Below are 19770 nucleotides of genomic sequence, written 5' to 3' on the forward strand. Positions count from 1 at the left end.
ATATATTTTTATATATCTACTTCACTGAAAATGCACAGGGAAATGACAAAATTACATTTGGGTCTTCAATTCCTCTCCTGAAATTAAAGAAGATCCATATGAATTCATGTAGCCTCCTCATGTACAGGATCCTCTATAAAAGCACATATGACATTTTACTTACTGAGGTGGTCTCTGTGTGATCAAAATGAATGCTAGAATGACTGTATTAATGAATGAATGAATGAGGTACACCACTAGTGCTTTAAAAAGGAAGATGGCAGCGGTCATTCATCACCCTTTGTGCTGAGGAACCTGGAGGTGCTCCTTGCAGCGGATCGCCAAAGCGTTGTGGCATGAAGACGCAACGTCTCGTTCCCTCCATAAAGGAACGAAGGTTACAGACGTTACCGAGACGTTCCCCTTCAGTCAGTCTCTCGACGATGTGTTGAGAGACATACTGGGGACCTATCTCTACACGCCACAACGCTGAGACGTATTACAACCTCAAGCTGAGCGACACTGACTAGCCTAGCGAGTCACAAGTGAGCGGTGCAGCGAGACGTAACCTTCCAGTGGAATAGTAGTGGACATACTGTGAAGCCTGTACTGACAGTCATCACGGACAGGGCGTTCGCCTTTGTTAGTGAGGCACTGTCCGGAGCCGTCGCACTCGGAAAAACACTGTTCTACTCTTGGAGAGTGTGTTACGGATAGCACGGCCGTAGGGGGACAGAACCCAGGTGGGCGTGCCACCGGAGGGGAGGTCACAGATTTGCGAACAGGGGAATCAGGATTGAGGAAATTAACACACGGGACTACCCAACGGGGGAGTCACTGCTTATGGGGCAATAGTCCAAGTATAGGGGTCCACCTGAGTAGGGGCCACTCTACAAGTACTGGATTGGTTCCAACAGACCGCTCTGCCCTGTCCGTTCAGTGATGGATGGAATGCATATACTTCACCCAATGTGGGGAAGTAGAGAGGCAAAAAAATAGCGCACTGTACTTACCTGAAGAGGGAAGAAGGTGCTTTTGCAGGTGTACGCCCAGACCAGATGCCTGTCCTACATGGTGGGGTACAAAACATGGGCTGACACAAGTTCCACTCGGAGGTTGTAAAACCTCGCGAAGGTGCTGGGCGTTGCCCAACCCGCAACTTGACATATGTCTGCCAGAGAGGCGCCTTGGGCCAGTGCCCACAAGGAGGCCATACACCGCATGGAATATGGAGAAATGGCGTCGACAATCCAGTGTGCCAGTCTCTGTTTGGAGATAGCCCTCCCCTAATGGTAGAGGCGCAGTTCGCGTACTGGACACAGCACGTTGAAGGTTGGGTCTTCCTCCCCAGAGGGGAGCACCTGCAGGTTCCCTTTCTGTCGGTCTCTCGACGTTGTGTCGAGAACGACAGATGGGGTTCGCCCTTGAGAACCAATCAACTCTGACTACTATAGAAAAGGCCAATGAAATTTGGCGAATGCAATTTGCATGCCGGGGTCCGCCCCCGGAAATCCGGTATAAAAGGAGGCCGGCGTGCAGCATTCACTTACCTTTTGTTCTTCAGAGCCATCGCTCATGAGTACAACTCAGGATTCAATCCTCTACAACTACACGCTGGTGCTACGACGTGTTACAGCGGATCGTCCCTTCCTGCAGCGACCTTCCCCTGGGCGTCACGGCGGTTCCGGAGGTGTTAGAGATTTTTTCTAAAAGTCCTTTTCAGGACTGACTGAGCATTCTCCAGCGCGGCATGTCCCGCTGTTCTCTTGGGTGCGGCACCCTCATCGAGGAGGGGGATGGACACGATCGCTGCATTAGGTGTCTGGGCGTCCAGCACACTGAAGCAGCGTTCGTTGACACATCTGCCTGCACTGCGGGCAGATTGTCATTCAGAAGTTGCGGTCACGGGTGGCTGTCTTCCTACGGGAACCAGCCACCATTTCGTCTGCTACCCGGGCTGTGACATCTGTGGCTACGGCCCCGATGACCACCCACGTTAGCAGCGTTAGTGATATGGGGAACTCTGCGAACGTAAACCCGCCAGCCAAGTGCTCACGGGCCGATCGCACCCCGATTCGCTCTTCTGAACGTTCCCCAACCGGCGGTGGCATACCGTCCGGATCCTCACGCACACACTCGGAAACGATGTGTGACGTAGATGAGATGTCGCTCGCAGCATCGGAGGGAGACTGGCATCCGACTCTGCCGAATCCAAACTCCACCCCCAGCGGTCGAGTTCAGGAGGAAGCAGAAGTGATGTCATCCGTGCTAACCCGGGGATGCGTGGTTCCCGAGGTCGGTGCGTGGTGCAAACCGCGCCCACCCCGGGTGCCATGTTTTTCCCGGAGGTGCATGAGGAGCTGTGTAAAACTTGGAACGCTCCACCCACGGACCGTTCCAGTGAAACCAGCTCTGGCTCCCTTACTTCCCTCGATGGTGAGGCAGCCAAGGACTGCGTCGAGATCCCCCGGGTGGAACGTCCGCCTGCGGTCCACCTGTGCCGCGGACGGCTACCACCTGGGGGGGGATCGACCACTCCTACCGTCCAAAGCACGTAAGACTTCGGCATCACTGGTGTCGAAAGCTTGCGATGTTGCGGGCCAGGCTGCCTCCTCTCTCTATGCCTTGGCCATCCTGCAGGTCCGCCAGGCCAGGGCGTTGAGAGGGCTCCACGAGGGTAAGGCCGACCCGGGTATAATGCAGGATCTCCGTGCCACCGCTGACAGCGCTCTACGGGCGACTAAGGCGGCGGCACGGGCCCTGGGTCGGACGATGTCCACGGTAGTGGTCCAGGAGAGACACCCCCGGCTATACCTTGTGCAGAAGAGTGACAGCAAGGAAGTCCGCTTTCTTGATGCACTCATCTCGCAGGGTGGGTTGTTGGTAACACCGTCGAGGACTGCGCTCAGCAGTTTTTTGACGGCGAAGCAGACAGTGGCAATTAACCACATTTTTTTCACGCCGCGACTCGGCCGCCTACAGGCCTCCAAGATCTCACGTGACGTCTGCTTCCCTGCAACCCAGGACCCTTTCGATATCGGCTCCGGTTCCTGTGCCCCCACAGGCGGCACCCCGGAAGCAGAGGTCGAGGGGGAAACCTCCACCCCGTCAGCAACCTCCTCGCGAGAAGGGACACTGACGGGAAGACCCCAGGGAGAACAACATCGGGCCCGAACCTTCACAGCCTTCGATCTTCCTCGACACCGGCCGTTCCCACGGTTCGCGTGCGAGAGGCGGGCATATCAGTACAGAGTCCTCCCTTTCGGTCTGTCCCTGACCGCCCTTTCTCCCTGAGAGGAGGAAGGCGAGGCGGTACTAAACTATCTCAGCGACTGGCCTATCTTGGCACACTCGCGAGATCTGTTATGTACACAAAGGGACCTGGTGCTCCGGCACCTAGGTCGATTGGGACTCCAGGTCAACCAAGAGAGGGGCAAGCTCTCCCCAATGCAGAGCATCCTCTTTCTCGGTATGGAACTCTACTCTGTCACCATGTCGGCGCACCTGTCCGCAGTTGTGCCCAACCAGTGTTGAACTGTCTGAAATGAACATTTTAGGCAGACAGCGGTCCCCCTGAAACAATTCAGAGGCTCCCGGGACACATGGCGTCCTCGCGGGTTAATACCCCTCGAGTTGATGCACATGACACCGCTCCAACACTGGTTTCAGAGTCGAGTTCCGAGGAGAGCGTGGCACACCGGCAGCAGGCGCATGGTGATGCCGCCCTGCTGCCGACGCACCATAACCCCTAGTCTTTATGACTTTTTCGACGGACTCAGGTCCCTCTGAGCAGGTTATGAGGCAGGTCGTGGTGACGACTGAAGTCTCCCTGCAGGGGTGCGGTGTAGTGTGCAACGGGCACGCGGGTGGGGTGTTGGACGAACCCCCGCCTGCGCTGGCATATCAATTGCCAAGAGTTGTGGGCTATGCTACTTGCACTGAGCAGGCTACGGCCTCTCGTGCGAGACATGCACGTGCTGTTCCGAGGACAGCACTATAGCTGTAGCGAATACAGATCGTCAGGGTGGCGTTCGCACACAGCAGCTAAACACAACTTGCTCGACGCCTCCTCCGGTGGAGTCAACAGGTGACCCGTTCCCTGCAGGCCACACACCCAGGTAAAACCTGTTCACCTCCCGTAACACCACCATTTGCCCGCTTGATAGTCCCTGCCCTCGGCAAGGATATCCTTGCGCACAGCTGGCCGCGGGATGGGCGGAAGCACACCTTCCCCCCCCCAGGAGCCTTCTTGTACAGACTCTGTGCAAGGTCAGGGAGCAGGAGCACCAAGTGTTATTGGTTACACCACACCGGTCTAACCGCACTTGGCCTCAGAGCCGATGCTCTGGACAGCGACTCCCCCTGAACCATTCCCCTGACAGAGGACCTGCTCTCTCAGGGGAAGGACACGTTCTGGCATCCCAGATCAGACCTCTGGAACACCCATGTCTGGTCTCTAGACGGGACGAGAAGATCCTAAGATGGCTACTACCCCTATACGGCTGAGACCATCACCCAGGCTAGGGCCCCATCTACTAGGCGGTTACACGCCTCTAGACGGTGCCTCTTCTCGTCCTGGTGTCTTTCTCAACGAGAAAAACCCACTGAGGTGCTTGATCAGGATTGTGTTCCCCTTCTCACGAGACTGGAGACTAACATCTCCCTTCGACACTGAAAGTGTATGTAGTCGCTATTGCCACTCATCACGACTCAGTCGGTGGAAAGTTTCTAGGGCAACACGACCTGGTCACCAGGTTCCTAAGCAGCGAGAGGGCGGAATCCGCCTCATCTCAGCTCCATACCCTCTTGGGACCCTAAGTGGTCCTGGGGAGCCTCAGGGCCCCCCAAAGAGCCCCTCGGAGGTTCCGATCTTCCTCATAGAGTAAGACGGCCCTCCTGACGGCGCTTACTTCCTTCAAGAGGGTAGGGGACCACCGAGCATCCTCCGTGTCCCTGGATTGCCTTAAACTCGGCCCTGGAAACTCTCACGTTATCTTGAGACCCAGGCCCGGATGCGTGCCCAAGAAGTTCCCACTACTCTCTCCGGGGCCAAGTGGTGAACTTGCAGGCGCTCCCCATAGGGGAGGAAGACCCAACCCGACTAGTGTTGTGTCCAGTACGTACTGGACCGCACCCAGAGCTCTGAAGCTCTGACCAGCTCCGTGTCTGTTGGAGGACAGCAGAAGGGGAAGGCTGTCTCCAAACAGAGGCTGGCGCACTGGGTCGTGGACGCCATTACGACGGCATTCCGATCTCAGAATCTCCCATGCCCTTTGGCAGTGAGGGCTCACTCCACACGGAGTTTAGCCACCTCCTGGACACTGGCAGAAGCGCCTCTCTAGCAGACATCTGTAGAGCTGCGGGTTGGGCTATGCCCAAACACCTTCGCAAGTGTTAACAACCTTCGCGTAAACCCGGTGTCAGCCCACGTCCTGCGTGGCGACATGTAGGACTGGCATCCGGGGGGGCGTATGCCTGCGAAAGCACCTTTCCACCCTCTAACAGGTTGGGTCAGTGTGCTATTTACCTTTTCTTCTTACCCGAACACATTGCTAAGAAACTGGTACCTCACCAGCCTCCCTTCTTACCCAGACACTGGTTAAGAATAGGCATTCCATCCATCACCAAACAAGCACCCCCTGGGGGCTGGCTGGGCAGAGCAGCCTTCCCCCTTAGGCCGGGATACCATGTGAGCTATCACAGATAGCTCTAACCGGACCTAGTGCTACCGGACGTCTGTAACACCCCCTCCGTGGGCTGTTCCGTCTGATGTATCCTCATGAGAATGGTTCCCACTCCTGGTAACCCATGAGCTTGCCCAGGTGGGCCTCCACCTCGATGTTAACTACTCAGTCCGCTTGTTCCATTCGTTCTCCTCCAAGGACGAGACCATACCTATATCCACCATATTCCTCCCCACGGGTAGGAGGTGGCCTCTGTAGCGCTTCTCTGATTAAGAGTCGCGCTTACCCGGTGTAAACTGTTCCGGACGGCCTCTCGCCTATAGAGAGCTAAGGCCCCGTCCGTGAAAGTTACCGGTCAGGGCTGTACCCATCTTTCTCCAAGAAAGCTCTGGAACCCCCCGACAACCACACTGGAAGGTTACAGTCTCACGAAAGCTTCGAGATGACACGCCCAGGCTTGTTACCGTCGCTTCGCTAGAGATTGTGACGCGATACAGCGTTGTGGCGATTTCCATAGGCAACCCCATCTGTCGTTCTCGACACAACGTCGAGAGACCGACAGAAAGGGAACGTCTTGGTTACGTATGTAACCTCAGTTCCCTGATGGAGGGATGAGACGTTGTGTCCCTTATGCCACGAACACGTATCGTATTCTGCTGCAGTTTGAGAGGTCTCAGGCTCTTCAGAACAAAGGTAAGTGAATGCTGCACGCCGGTCTCCTTTTATACCGGATTGCCGGGGGCGGAGCCCGGCATGCAAATTGCATTCGCCAAATTTCATTGGCCTTTTCTATAGTAGTCAGAGTTGATTGGTTCTCAAGGGCGAACCCCATCTGTCGTTCTCGACACAACGTCTCGTTCCCTCCATCAGGGAACTGAGGTTACATACGTAACCAAGACGTTCTCCACCTGGTCCCAGATGGGAGTGGTGGGAACCTTGGGCACGTAACCGGGCCTGGGTCTCAGGATCACGTGAGAGTTGCCAGGCCCAAATTCTAGGCATCCCTGAGACAAGGAAAAAGCCTGGAGGTCGCCCAACCTCTTGATATAGGCAAGCGCCATCAAGAGCGCTGACTTCATCGAGAGATCTGCTGCTCTGCGTCGTAAATCCAGCAGTGAAACAGTCTCGAAGAGATGCGCTTGTACTCTTACAAGGGCAGGTTCCGAAGAACAAAGGATGATGTATATACGGGGGCGGAGACTGGCGTGGGCGGGCCATTCGCCAAAGCCCATTGGCGTTTTAGATTTATCTCGGAGATGATAGGTTCTCAGAATCAAACCCCAGTCTGTCTCTCAACACAACGTCAAGAGACCGACTGATGGGGAACCCAGATTTTCCCTCATTTCAAGCTTAATATACTATTTTCACTAAACCTACTTTTTGAAACAGGCCCCAGGTACATAGGGTGCTCATAATGTTGCTCCACTTCCTCTGTGATAACAGTGATAAGTGTTTGTCAGTTTTGTCATGGTCACATGTCAGAAACTACAGTACAGTATGCCCTTGTGTAAAGCTGCTTTAGTGTAAACTGTGAACAGCGCTATACAAATAAACTTAAATTGAAAATTATGTGCATATTGTATCACACACAGTGTTTGTAGACAGGAAGTGGTGTCTTATACAATCATTTGATTACCTGACTCTCATGAGAAAGTAAATTCGCCAGATGTTGATGCAAATCACAAAACCTTCGGAGTAAATCTTCATCCGAAATGATTTTCCCTTAAAATGCATAATCAGCCTTAGATTACCATCTCAGATTGTGTAACAGGACAAAATTCACGTGTAATGCAGGCTAGTTAAGTGTTGACAAACCTGCCCCACCTTGATTGTTTCCACTGTTTTGTATTTTACTGTTTCTTACTGTACATAGGTCAACTTGAACACGTTACAGTAATAAGGATGAATAATATTCAATCACTTGTCTCAATTAATTTAAGGGAGTTATGTGTGTTAAGTCAATTTAACATTGCTGAAGATTAGTTCCAGCTAAGATTGAATAGTGAGAATTAATATTCTGTATCTGAATCCTGTAATTAAAGTATCCTCCCCAAAATGCACAATGCTAAAGTATGTTTGAAGGTGTTGGTTGCATTTACTCTTTTATCTTGTATCTTTTTATGGAATAAGTGAATGTGGTTCAACCACTTCTGTGGAACTTCTTCGGAAGGGAGGGGTGGGGTACTTTTACAAAAAGGTTATGGATAAATTAAAATGCAGCAGAATCTTATGGAAATTTACACTATAAGATTTTTATTAATTACGTTTTAACAGTTTGAGTTTGCCTATCCAACGTTTACATATGCAAGCCATTGGACATCACAATTATTATTGTTTACAACATATATGATTTTAGCAGCATTACTGTTCATTGAGTGAAGAAACAGATGTTGTACGCTCTTGCATAACCTAAGCACAAGCACCACTCTTCTGAACGATGGTAACCACAAAACTCTTCTTACAGAATCAGAATCTCTTCTTAATCTAAAAAGACAACTGAACAATAACAATATCAAGTTTTTCATTTCATTTTAAGTCGTATAAAATAGCCCTTTTTCACAAAAATTACTAAAAGACTTCATGAAGTCTTAATTTTCATGAAAATTAAGTAAAGATCCTTTACACAAGTTAATAATGTGTGCATTATGAATTCCAAGATTTTTTCTATGATTTTAATTTAAATTTTGGGATTTTTTTTAAACAAAAACACAATTGTAACATGTAAAGTTTACTTAATTCATTTAATGGAATCTACTATGACCCAGAATCATTTTTACAGTGAGATGCACTTTCTTTAAGTTTGGGAGACTTCCGTTTCATTAACCGGCAGGTATAAAACAGTGTAATGGGAGCACAAACAAAACTTTATTCAAAATCTGTAATAGTAAATATTTACCACTCCCATGGTGGGAGGATGAAATAAAGAGGTTCTCTGACATATCACATGAAGACATGTTTATTTATATATATATATATTTATTTATTTATTTATTTATTTATTTATTTATTTATTTATTTATTTATTTTATTTATTTATTTATTTATGTGTTATTGTTCATATCCAATAATCACTCGGGACACATGTACATACATACCGTATCTACCCTCAGAAATGCACAATGATCAAGTATGCTTGATTGTCTAATCGTCTAAGGTGTTGGTTGCATTGACTATCTGGCATACTTTCATCCTATTGTGAATGTGGTTTGACCACTTCTGTAATGCTTCTTCAAGAGGGAGGGACAGATATATCTCATATAAAATGAAGGAGAATCAACGAAGGATCCACATCTTACAGTAGCAGCAAATAAAGATGCAGCAGAATCTCATGGATGGTGAGTTTGACACTTACAGATATTTTTTATTTGATCAGTTTTTTCTTTTTTCATAAAGCTTTCCAATCAGAATCAGAAGGAGTTTTAATGCGAAGTGTGTCTACACACACAAGGATTTTCTTTGTATTTGGAGTTACAGACATCCATTGTGACAACAATTAAAATTTAACAAGTCTAATTATATTTGCAACACCATAAAAATAATTCAGACCTCAACTCAAAATCTTCTAGTGACTGGTTATATTAATTTTTCAGTTGGCAAAATTGTATAACTGTGTTGTATTACTATTCAGAAGACATTACTTAAATTTAAAAATTAACTGAAATGATAGATATTTGTATGTTACAGAATATAGATATTTTTTGCAGATAATGGTAAAAGTAATATTTAATAAAACTTATTCAATTTCATTGAAAAATGTAAATTTATGATTTTGTTCAATTCCTGCAGAGTTCAGGTTTAAAAGTGTCAACCTGCAGTGGGCCAAAAACCAGCTTAACCACAAGACATGCAGTCTGAGCTCCAGGACTCTTGTCCTGAGGAGAGGGCAGGCCTTTCAGATTCTGGTGAACTTTGATGGACGGGCATTCAATCCACACAAGGATAAACTGGTCTTTCAAGTTCATTTCTTTCAAGGTAATGTTCTGTATGCATGCAAATGGGAAATGTATGCGAAAAATACTTAAAGGGATACTTCACCCAAAAATGAAAATTCTGTCTTCATTTACTCATCTTCGAGTTGTTCCAAATCTGTACATTTTTGTTGTTCTGATGAAAACAGAGAAATATATTTAGAAGAAGGTTTAAAACCAGACCGATTTTGCCCCCCGTTGAATACCATAGGAAAAAATACGAAAGTGCCTCAGAACTTTTTGCTGACATACTTTCTCTGTCTTCTTTTGTGTTAAGCAGAACAAAATCATTATCAGGTTTTTTGGAAGTATCCCTTTAAGGATACGTCCACTAAAGAAACTAAGTATGTTCAAGTTGAACAAAGGATTTGAACAAAAATAAACGGACAACAATACTACAACTGAACTACTGATCCCATTAGGATGTCAACAAAATCAGTATTGAGTCATTCATCCCATATCAGATTAACCAGGGCTGTTAAGCATAGAAACAGCCCTTCAGAGCCGCAAAACTCCATTTAAACTCTCCACCGGCCAGACAATAAAAAGCAACATTTTGCATTTGCTTTAAAGAGATAGTTCCCCTAAAAATGAAAATTCTGTCATCATTTACTAACCTTCTTGTCATTTCAATCCTGTATGACTTTCTTCTGCAGAACATAAAGAAGATATTTTGATATTCTTTAGTTTAGTCTTGGTAACCAAAAACCTGTAGTTGAGTAGGCGGGGCGAGACCGTGGTTCGAGACCGGTGAGTAATTGTTAAAGAGCGCCAGCTGTGCGCGCACCGGTCTCGAATCACGTAGGAGATCGGGAGCATATAAGAGAACGATCGACCGGACCGTCGAAGAGAGAGGACCGGGCCCGAACATGTTTGTATTTATATTTATTGTTTTGTTCGCCGACGATCGGCCGTGAGGGGCCACCGGCTGTTATTACTTTATTACATGTTTAAATGTCTTCGGTTCCCGTCTCCTTCCTTCCTTTTATTGAACCATTTTACAGTACCCATTTACTTGGATTGTATGGAAAAAAAACAAGGCACTGGGCTAGGAAGGTTACTTTTAAAATGTATTTCAATACAGATTACAAAATACATGCTTTTGAAAGAAATTTGTACTGTATTTCATTAGATACACAAGTTTTGAAACTTAATCTAAATACATTAGAATACTTTGGAATACTAATAATATTGCATTATCTTAATAATATCATACTATACTCAATAACATCAGTTTTACAGTTTTCTCTCATTAGACAATATAGTCAACAGTTGTGAGAAAATAATTCAGAATTGTGTGTAATTAACTTATGTTTGTTAGACAGAAAAGTCACAATTCCTGTCACAAACAACTATCACAAAACATGAAAACAGTCGTTGATAATTCAGGTAATGACAGACAATAAAGATTAAAGGTTATTTCATTTTTTTACGTGTTAATTTGTATAAATTATACTATGTGAACTTCTATTATGTGAAATATCTTATCCAGGAAAGTAATAAATAAAATGAATATGCAATTTCTGTGAACCCAGATCCCTCTTATTTGTTAAAATTATTCAAATTCAGCTAATTCTGCTCTGTGCCACGAGGGTTTTCTGAGAGTACCGGGCACCATCCACCTTACAGGTGAGGTGGTTGATTTGGAAATATGCTAATTTAAGACTCCTAGCTAAAAATTATAATCCCACCCTCTATGCAATTAGCTTTCCAAAGCCATGCCTCCTCCAAACACATGAATGTAATTTGTAAATCCACGTAACGAATTACAAACTAAATCAATTAAATTCTTCTCAAAGCACATTTTGATTGGGCGAACGCTTTTTTGTCCTACGCCTTTCACGGACCATATATAATTATAAAATATTATCGACCACTATACTTCTTGATTGCTCTAAGGATGTAAAGAGATTTTCAACCAACATGACAAAAAATTTTGGACAGGATCACCCACCCTGTCTGTAAGGGAGGATGTTGCTGCAAATTCCACACAGGATCTAATGGTAAATGGTGATCCATTGCGATCACATAAGTAAATCTCGCGCTATTTAAGGGAGGCTCAGTGATTGCGCTCAGTCTGGTTTTAAGATCTCTTAAATAGCACTCTTTCGAACCTATTGTGCAGTGTTACATAAAGTGCCTTTTATTAAAGACAGCATCCCTTTTAGCTAAAACGTCAGCTCCATACATTGTCAATCAATTAGTCCTGAATGAGTTGGAATGCAACCAAGGGTGACATTGTGACCTATCCCTTAATCTTTCCAGAAAAGGTTATCTGCATTGTTCTGAAACCAGGCAGTCGAGTTGGCAAGATTTAATCCTCCTGTGAAACAAGCACAAGTTAATTTAGTATACTTGATGCAATGGAGTTTTTAGTTACTGCAGAACAACCACTTCTCCTACACATTTTTTTTTGCTGAAAGTTTAAATCACTGGTATATTGGTGTATGGGGACCCAACTGTCCCTCTTTTCTTACATTTACATTTATGCATTTGGCAGACGCTTTTATCCAAAGCGACTTACAGACTATACATTTATTCTAAGTATGTTCTTCAACCATCCTTTCATAATCTCCCCTATGAAGGCTCGCTGTCTGACGAAGTGCCAGTCTCGACCAGACAAAAATCTACAACTCAGTGGAGTGCTACTATAGTGTGTGACATAGCTCTCTCACACTCACCCCGCACAATATCAGTTTTGCTGTTAAGCCCCGTGTCTGCTTCTGTGGGGGTTTACACCCTCAGCCTGAGAGTCGAGACCCACGTGAGTGTGAGGACCCACTTTCTCTGTCATTTCACCCTGCTCTGCAACCCCTGGTGTGAAGGTGAGCCTGGATGTTCAGAATCATAACTTTTTAAATAATATTAATTTAAATGTGGCCATATGTTAAAGCAGTGGATCTCAATGAACGGGAGGGGGTGGCTGGGTATCAAGGCCCTAAAGGGGGCCCCAGCCCCAATATGTTTAATGCGTGTCATTTAAAATGAGAGAAAACGAGCATTGAAATCCATATAAATAAAAAAACAAGATACTTCTATTTGGACATTTTATAAAGAGTAAATGTTATTAATGTCAGGCTCTTAAATATTTTATTGGATAGAAATTTGGATTCAACGGAGAGGGGGTGTTGTTAACGACTATTTTTGCTTGTAATAGTTATACAGAGATCACAAGAGGACACAGAAATGTTTGTGTTTTTGTGTAGGTGATTCTGTGTTCCTGAACTCTGAGGAGCACAGAGATGAATATGTAATGAGAGATTTTGGACTGCTGTTTAAAGGTACACCCGATAATCCTTGCGGGAGTCCATGGTTGTTTGATCAGGTGAGAGACGACTCTAAAGTTGATCTTTCCCACATAGTAAAACATTTTGCAGTATGTTATTAATATTTACTAATATTTTTATTTTAGAATAGAATATATAACCACAGAAAAAGTTATGAGACCATTCCAAAATTATTTTTATTTACTATTTCTAGGTATATGTTGAAGTAAAATTATCATTTTTTTTTCCTTCTGTGAACTGGTATTCAATTTTTTGACGTGTAAACACTCAACAAGTGTTTACTCAACAATTTAACAAGTATATAAAATCAGTTCGCAAAAATAAAAATGATGACATAAAACTGATAACAACTTAAATGCATATTTGCATTCTCTCACAAACACAATATTCAAATTAATGTATACGTTATTATTCTTTATTTTTATGTGCTTAGAGTTCATAATTTGATGCATTTATTTAATTGAAGGATTTGGGCTGAACTTTACTTTATTTATTTTAAATGGTGCATTTTCACAGTATGAAAAGGGGATATTGGACATTTGTATGAATCTGCTGCAGTTGAGTCCCCAGCACCTATGGGACAGAGGACGCGATTTAATGGAGCGCACCAGTCCAGTCTACATTAGCAGAGTGATCTCAGCGATGGTGAGGATGTCATCTCATCTCCACCTCTGTCCACCTCAGGTCTAACTCATTATTGTCTTTTGCCATCTCTAAACAGACAAACAGTAATGATGGAGATAGGGGTGTGCTCATGGGATGCTGGTCACGTGAATACAATGATGGTGTTAACCCATTGGAATGGTTCAGCAGTGCAGATATCCTCTGGAAATGGTCTGAATCCAATTTCAGACCTGTTAAATATGGCCAGTGCTGGGTGTTTGCTGCTGTCATGTGCACAGGTATGAAAAAGGTATCCGTTTGGGAAAACTTGATTCTGATTGGTTAATCACTATTCTGCAGTCAGATGTTTCGTTTGTATCATGATTAAAAAAGTAAATTAATAATTCAGTATTATTATCTTTTATTTTGTAACTATTCAATTGATGAATACAAACTGTTTTGCATGAAGAGGATTCTTGCGGTTGGTTTTCAATTGTGAATGTATTTTTTGTCATTCTAACAGTAATGAGGGCACTTGGCATTCCAACTCGTGTTGTCACCAATTTTAACTCTGCCCACGACACAAATGGCAACTTGATGATTGAGGAACATTACTCAGAGCGTGGAGAAAAGTTAGAATCTTACACGCAGGAAAGAATCTGGTAAGTGACATCCTGAAAATATTTCTTCTCTTTTCTAAAAAATGCCACACATTTACAATCATATTGAAACTGTCTAATTTCTAGCTACGGGAAAAATAACAGATTTTTTAATTTTGGTCGATTTTGAGGTATTTAAAAAAGTTAATTAAGACATTGTGACCTCAACGCTCCAAATAGTAATTTATACATTTAGTATCTTTTTTGTACATTTTCTGAGAGGTTTGTCTTTCAAATCTTTCATTTGCTTAAATAATGCATGAAATATTTTTATGATGCATCTTTACGCTGATGCACTATCCTAGCCAATAATTCCAATGAAGTGTAGGTGGGCCATGAGAAAATCAAATTGGCCTAGCCTAAATTTTTTATTATAACAGGTCAGCACAACTTCACCTGCTTGAATACTCAGATTGATCATCAGCCATCAGAGCGTGTATGTTGGCATTCCGTTCTTTAGCTCTTTCCGTTCGTCACCTCCATCCGTCTGAGATTGAGTTACCATTCGCTTGTTATTTGGTGTGAGATTTGGCAACCCTGGCTATAGTAAATTATTATTCATTTATTTTCATTTTTGCGCATTTGTAAAATTAGCCAAAACATGGTTGTATGTACCTGTACAATCATTACTGTGACGTCTAAGGAAGGTAGACGCTGCTGTTGATGAAGAATTGGCTGAATTAATGCGAGCACTGTGGAGCTGTTCAGCTCATTATTAGATTAGCCGCATTATCGAGCTTCCACTATCGAGCCATAAAATGGCTGAACTTTCATGAAAAATTTACATGGCCATTCCATCTGTTATGTCTTAAGTCAATGTTTGGTTAACTGTTGGGGGAAAATATTGGATGTATCATTATATCAGATGCTTACATTGCATAAATTTGTTCTGGAACGTTCAAAAAAACTTTCTCAAAACTGATTTAGCTGATTCTATCAACTTCAAACCGAAGTAGCTCTTTCTTTTTTACATTTACATTACATTTAGTCATTTATTAGACACTTTTATCCAAAGGGACTTACAAGTTGGGTAAACATTGAAAGTAATTGGGTCAAACATTAGGATAACAAAAAGCATAAGAGAAATAAAAACATGTCTCACAAAGTCTACTACAGTATACAGACCCAGGTTTAGTTTATCTAAGCTTAAATATGCATGCTTTTTTTAATAGATATTTTAAGATATGTTTAATAGAAATTGGAAAATTAACCCATAAGTGAACTAATAACTATACCAGCAGTGGTCATATAATGTATAAAGCTAAATGGTGAATGGGTAAACATACAAACAGTAGTTACATTTACGTACCTGAAATGCAGTGGTCAGTCATGTTTATCCATTGTTTTTTTCAGGAACTTCCATGTTTGGGTAGAGTCGTGGATGAAGAGGCCTGATCTGGGACATGAGTTTGATGGTTGGCAGGTTCTTGACCCCACACCCCAGGAGAGGAGCACAGGTCAGTCATGCATTTTTATGAAACGTTCAACAATGGAGTAACTCAATATCATGTTTGTAGTTAAATAAAATAAAAAAAATACTTTTCAATTGCTTTTTCTTTTTGACTTTCATCAAACTGAGATCATTAAACTCGAACTGTGTTGACAAATGCACTTTTGAATTGTAACACTGTAATGCGTTAAAGCTAACCCCATGAAGTTGAAAGTTGACATTGCATTTGGCACATACCTTCTTCCAGTCAATGGATTCCCTGGGATTTGACTCCATCACCCTTATTTGTACCATGCTTTGTCGGGCTGTAGACACAACGAGTGCTATTGACTAGCCATGCTGTTGTTTTTTCTGCAGAAAGTTTTAGGTTTGTTTAAATGTAAATCCTCATGAAGAATAATTAAAATTAAGAATCCCTCATTCTGTTACAGGATGGTTTAGATGTGGCCCTGCTTCTGTGAAGGCCATACGTCAGCAGAAGTTCAATGCACAGTTTGATGTACCATTTGTCTACGCTGAAGTGAATGCTGATGTCGTTGAAATGATTATGCGTGATGGAAAGCTTTTGGAATCTAGGACTGATACCAAACGAGTCGGATCCCTGATATGCACCAAGCATCCAGGATCCATGCAAATGTTAAACATCACCTCACAATATAAAACTGAGATGGGTAAGAGAAACAGAAGATTGAAAGTGGCTTACTTTTTTCATAACATCACAAAAATATAACCAAATTGTATTATTTTCTTATTTAGATGAAACATTAACTTATCCACTTGTAAATGCTTACCATGGTAAGTCATTTTTCCTTTTCTGAGAAACTTAATTTAATAAGGCCAATTCTTACACCACAGAAGTTTTCTGATGAAACTAAATACAAAAATATTTAAAGCATGGTACATTTACTTCAGAAGTAAAACGGTTTAAGATATGGTAAGAATAGCAGTTTGCCAATGTGGTAAAGCATTCAAAATACATGATCGCTCAGAAGTGTAAGTTCCCTTACTCACTTCTTATAAATATTTTGGTAACACTTTACATTAAGGTTCCCTTAATAAAGCATTTGTAAATGTGTTCATTAATGATTAATAAGTAATTTACAAATGCATTATAAAGCAATTACAACTGCATAAATAGAAAAGGATTCTAACGAAATGCATGCCAAAAATAGTGAACAATTTTTAACTTGCATGTTAAAAAGGCTTAATAAATGTATGCATTCAGTATTTATAAGCAAAATAGGCTGTCAGACTGGAGACTGTATGGTGTTATGTTTGTTTTTCCTATTATTGTATATTTCATATCTTATGTCACTTTTTAAACGAGGTTGATTACCTTATATGATTCAGAATGTCTCACGGTGCCTTTCCGAATGCCTTCAGAATATGATGCTTATCCAAAGCAATGGGTAGTCGTAGACTTGTTTATTTATGATGTTTTTTAATGATTCAATTACTTCCAATAGTTAATCAAAACCAGATTTGTAATTTATTGTAGAAACGGAATGCTTGCTCACAAGGATACATCTCTGTACATACATTCACAAACATCAATTCTTATAAATATCTTGTGAAAATATTTTTGTACCAGAGAAAATGACTTACTGTTTTCACATCACCACAAAAATGTTCTTATTTTATTTTTTTAGATGAAATACCAGTTCCATCATTTATTACTTGCTCCACTGGTAAGTGATTTGAGCTTTTTAAAATATATAAATATATATATAAAGAATTTACTTTATATAAACAATTGTTCGACCATAAATTTAAAGTAAAACTAAATCTGTCTGTCTGTCTGTGTCTGTCTATCACACTACAACCTGTAGACAATTCAAAATAGACGATCGTTCAAGCAAACGTATATTTTAGCGTCTTCAGTCATCAGTGTATTCATCATTTTCCCAGAATTTGAGAAGTATTCTTGTAACATGTTATCTACCAACCTATTTTATTAAGTAAAAATGCATTTAAGCTTTGCATCTCGAGAATATTTAATCGGCATTAAAAAACTATTAATTAATATTTAAAAATAAAACCGATGAAGAAATGTATTTTACTGAACTCTAGAGTATTTTTTAAATATCTATATTTTCCCAGCAACTAGATGTGGTGATACAGCAAGTTCCAGTAAGTTTGACTGACTTAACAGCAATTTACATTTCCTATTTGGTCTACTCTGTTTTGTGATGTAATGTTTTATTTTTCATGTCTTTGATATAGTTCCAAATCGGATAGCTGTTTCCCTGACTCTTCTGGAGACCCCTGTAGTCGGACAAAGTGTTTTATTCAAAGTTGAAATTAACAACACTTGGAGCAAAGACAAAAATCTCAAAATGAACATCAACGCACAGAAGAAAAAGTACAATCGTAATCCCACCAGAACCTTCTGGAAGGCTTATGATGAACTGAAGATCGTTCGTTATGATAGTAGGAATTCAACATCAATTTCATTTATGCTTTAATGTGTATACGTTACAGTTCAGTGGCCAAGTACAAGACAGTTTGTGACTGCAGACAATACAGTATAGATTGAATTGGTTTCACTTAACATAACTAATCTGAGCTTCAAGTTGTTGGTGTTGCTAGAGAGACTGATAATAATTTATCAAGAGAAAAAACAATATGTGGACAGTATTAAAAATCTAAATAGAACATACACTTGTGGATTTTATTCCATTTATATGTTAATTCATATAAACAACATGTGTTTGTGCATCGTAATATATTTATTTGATAATATGAATCTAATTTGATCCCATAAAAAATGGGCAGTCCACAATTTATCATCTACAGTGATAATACATATTTAAATATATATATATAATATCAGCATTATACAAAAGAATCACTAATATAATCAGATAACTGGTGTGTCCTTCATGCAAACACCATATACTGTATAAGGGTCTGGTTATGACTGACTGACTGTTTCTTTATTTCACTAGCTCAGACTTTCAAATACGAGATCTCCTTCAGTGAGTATACTCGGAGCGAGGATCTGGTTAACCTGGCTGTGGTTATACTGGACATGGAGACTGGGGAGAGAACAATGGCTTCTAAAGAGTTTCGTATCCACAGCCCTACTCTCAGTATACAGGTATGATGGACAAAGATTCAGTCTAGTGCTGTTTTTTTCTGTGACCGATGAAAATAGTACTGTCTACACAAACCCTTGTGTTACAGCATTAAAATAGAGAGTATAAGATAGAAAATAAAAGTATTTAAAACCGAAAAGGAGACAATTACAACAATTTATCATGATCACGTTCATTCTTACAGATCAAAAACTCTGTCATCGCTTGCATGCAGCAAGTTGGCATGGTGATCTTCACCAGCCCCTTCACCATTGCAGTATATGGAGAGCTCACGGTGACAAGTTCAGGAATTTTGAGGGACCGAATCAGGTACATAGGGTATTTCATCTCATCATGTTAGTCTACTTCTTCTGGGAGAACTGTGATAAGTGTTTGTCATTTGTGTCAGGGTCACATGTCAGAAACTGCGATATGGTTACGTGCGTTACTGTGTCAAATAAAGTGTTTGAAATCAGGAAGCAGTGTCCTACACAAAGATTTGATATATTGATTCATGAAAGTCAATTCACCAAATTGATGATTGTGTTTCTTTATAAACTTGCTTTTAAACTGAACTTTGCTTTTATTGCAGTGAACACTTGAATGTCAACATTTATGATAAAAATTGTTTTTGTGTTGCAGTTACATGCAAATTGCAAAACCTTTGCTTTCAACAGAATTGTTCTTAGTTACATGACTATTTACATGATCTGATTAACATCCCAAATGTGTACCTGTAAAAAATCCATGTATATTTATTTTTTCATTCCATAAATGTTCTATTCCTCTGTCTTAAAGCGTGACAGTTCAGCCTAGAGAGACCATAAGGATCCCCTTTCAGTTCACTCCAAGGAGGACAGGTGCCAAGATGCTCTTTGCTAGTTTTGTGTTGAAAAACCTGCATTGCGTTCTCCATGGGTTCAAGACCATCAATGTTAAATAGCCTTAAAGAGCTGTAGAGGTTTGAAGATGAAAACCAATTCAACCCATCAGATTTGTGTTTCTTATATGAATGCTACTTTAGTAAAAATCAGTAAGTATTCCCTATGTGTAAATCAAAAGT

At 42.0% G+C, this 19770-nt stretch overlaps 2 protein-coding genes across 2 annotated transcripts; both read left to right on the forward strand.

The window, feature by feature from the left end:
- The first annotated feature begins 1564 nt into the window (after nt 1-1564).
- Nucleotides 1565-7232, forward strand: LOC130424837 (uncharacterized). Its single transcript, XM_056750796.1, has 2 exons — nt 1565-4968; nt 6629-7232. The coding sequence occupies exon 1, from the start codon at nt 1963-1965 to the stop codon at nt 3271-3273; it is 1311 nt and encodes a 436-aa protein (XP_056606774.1). The 5' UTR covers nt 1565-1962; the 3' UTR covers nt 3274-4968; nt 6629-7232.
- Nucleotides 7233-8870: 1638 nt separating this feature from the next.
- LOC130424448 (protein-glutamine gamma-glutamyltransferase 5-like) lies at nt 8871-19650 on the forward strand. The gene is made up of 16 exons (XM_056750101.1): nt 8871-8998; nt 9450-9635; nt 12217-12456; nt 12838-12956; nt 13435-13563; nt 13640-13820; nt 14045-14183; nt 15534-15637; nt 16062-16301; nt 16387-16425; nt 17280-17318; nt 17731-17760; nt 17854-18060; nt 18579-18730; nt 18913-19037; nt 19506-19650. The coding sequence occupies exons 1-16, from the start codon at nt 8977-8979 to the stop codon at nt 19648-19650; spliced, it is 2097 nt and encodes a 698-aa protein (XP_056606079.1). The 5' UTR covers nt 8871-8976.
- Nucleotides 19651-19770: the final 120 nt, after the last annotated feature.

This window comes from Triplophysa dalaica, chromosome 6, assembly GCF_015846415.1.
Source record: "Triplophysa dalaica isolate WHDGS20190420 chromosome 6, ASM1584641v1, whole genome shotgun sequence".
In the NCBI taxonomy this organism is placed as follows: Eukaryota; Metazoa; Chordata; class Actinopteri; order Cypriniformes; family Nemacheilidae; genus Triplophysa; species Triplophysa dalaica.

What these genes read in the sequence shown, in the direction of transcription:
- LOC130424837 (XM_056750796.1), top strand. Translation starts at nt 1,963, where the DNA reads ATGACCACCCACGTTAGCAGCGTTAGTGATATGGGGAACTCTGCGAAC.
- LOC130424448 (XM_056750101.1), top strand. Translation starts at nt 8,977, where the DNA reads ATGCAGCAGAATCTCATGGATG. An exon ending in ACCCCAGGAGAGGAGCACAG is followed by an intron (nt 15,638 to 16,061) that starts GTCAGTCATGCA and finishes ATTCTGTTACAG; the next exon opens with GATGGTTTAGATGTGGCCCT. An exon ending in GAAGATCGTTCGTTATGATA is followed by an intron (nt 18,061 to 18,578) that starts GTAGGAATTCAA and finishes TTATTTCACTAG; the next exon opens with CTCAGACTTTCAAATACGAG.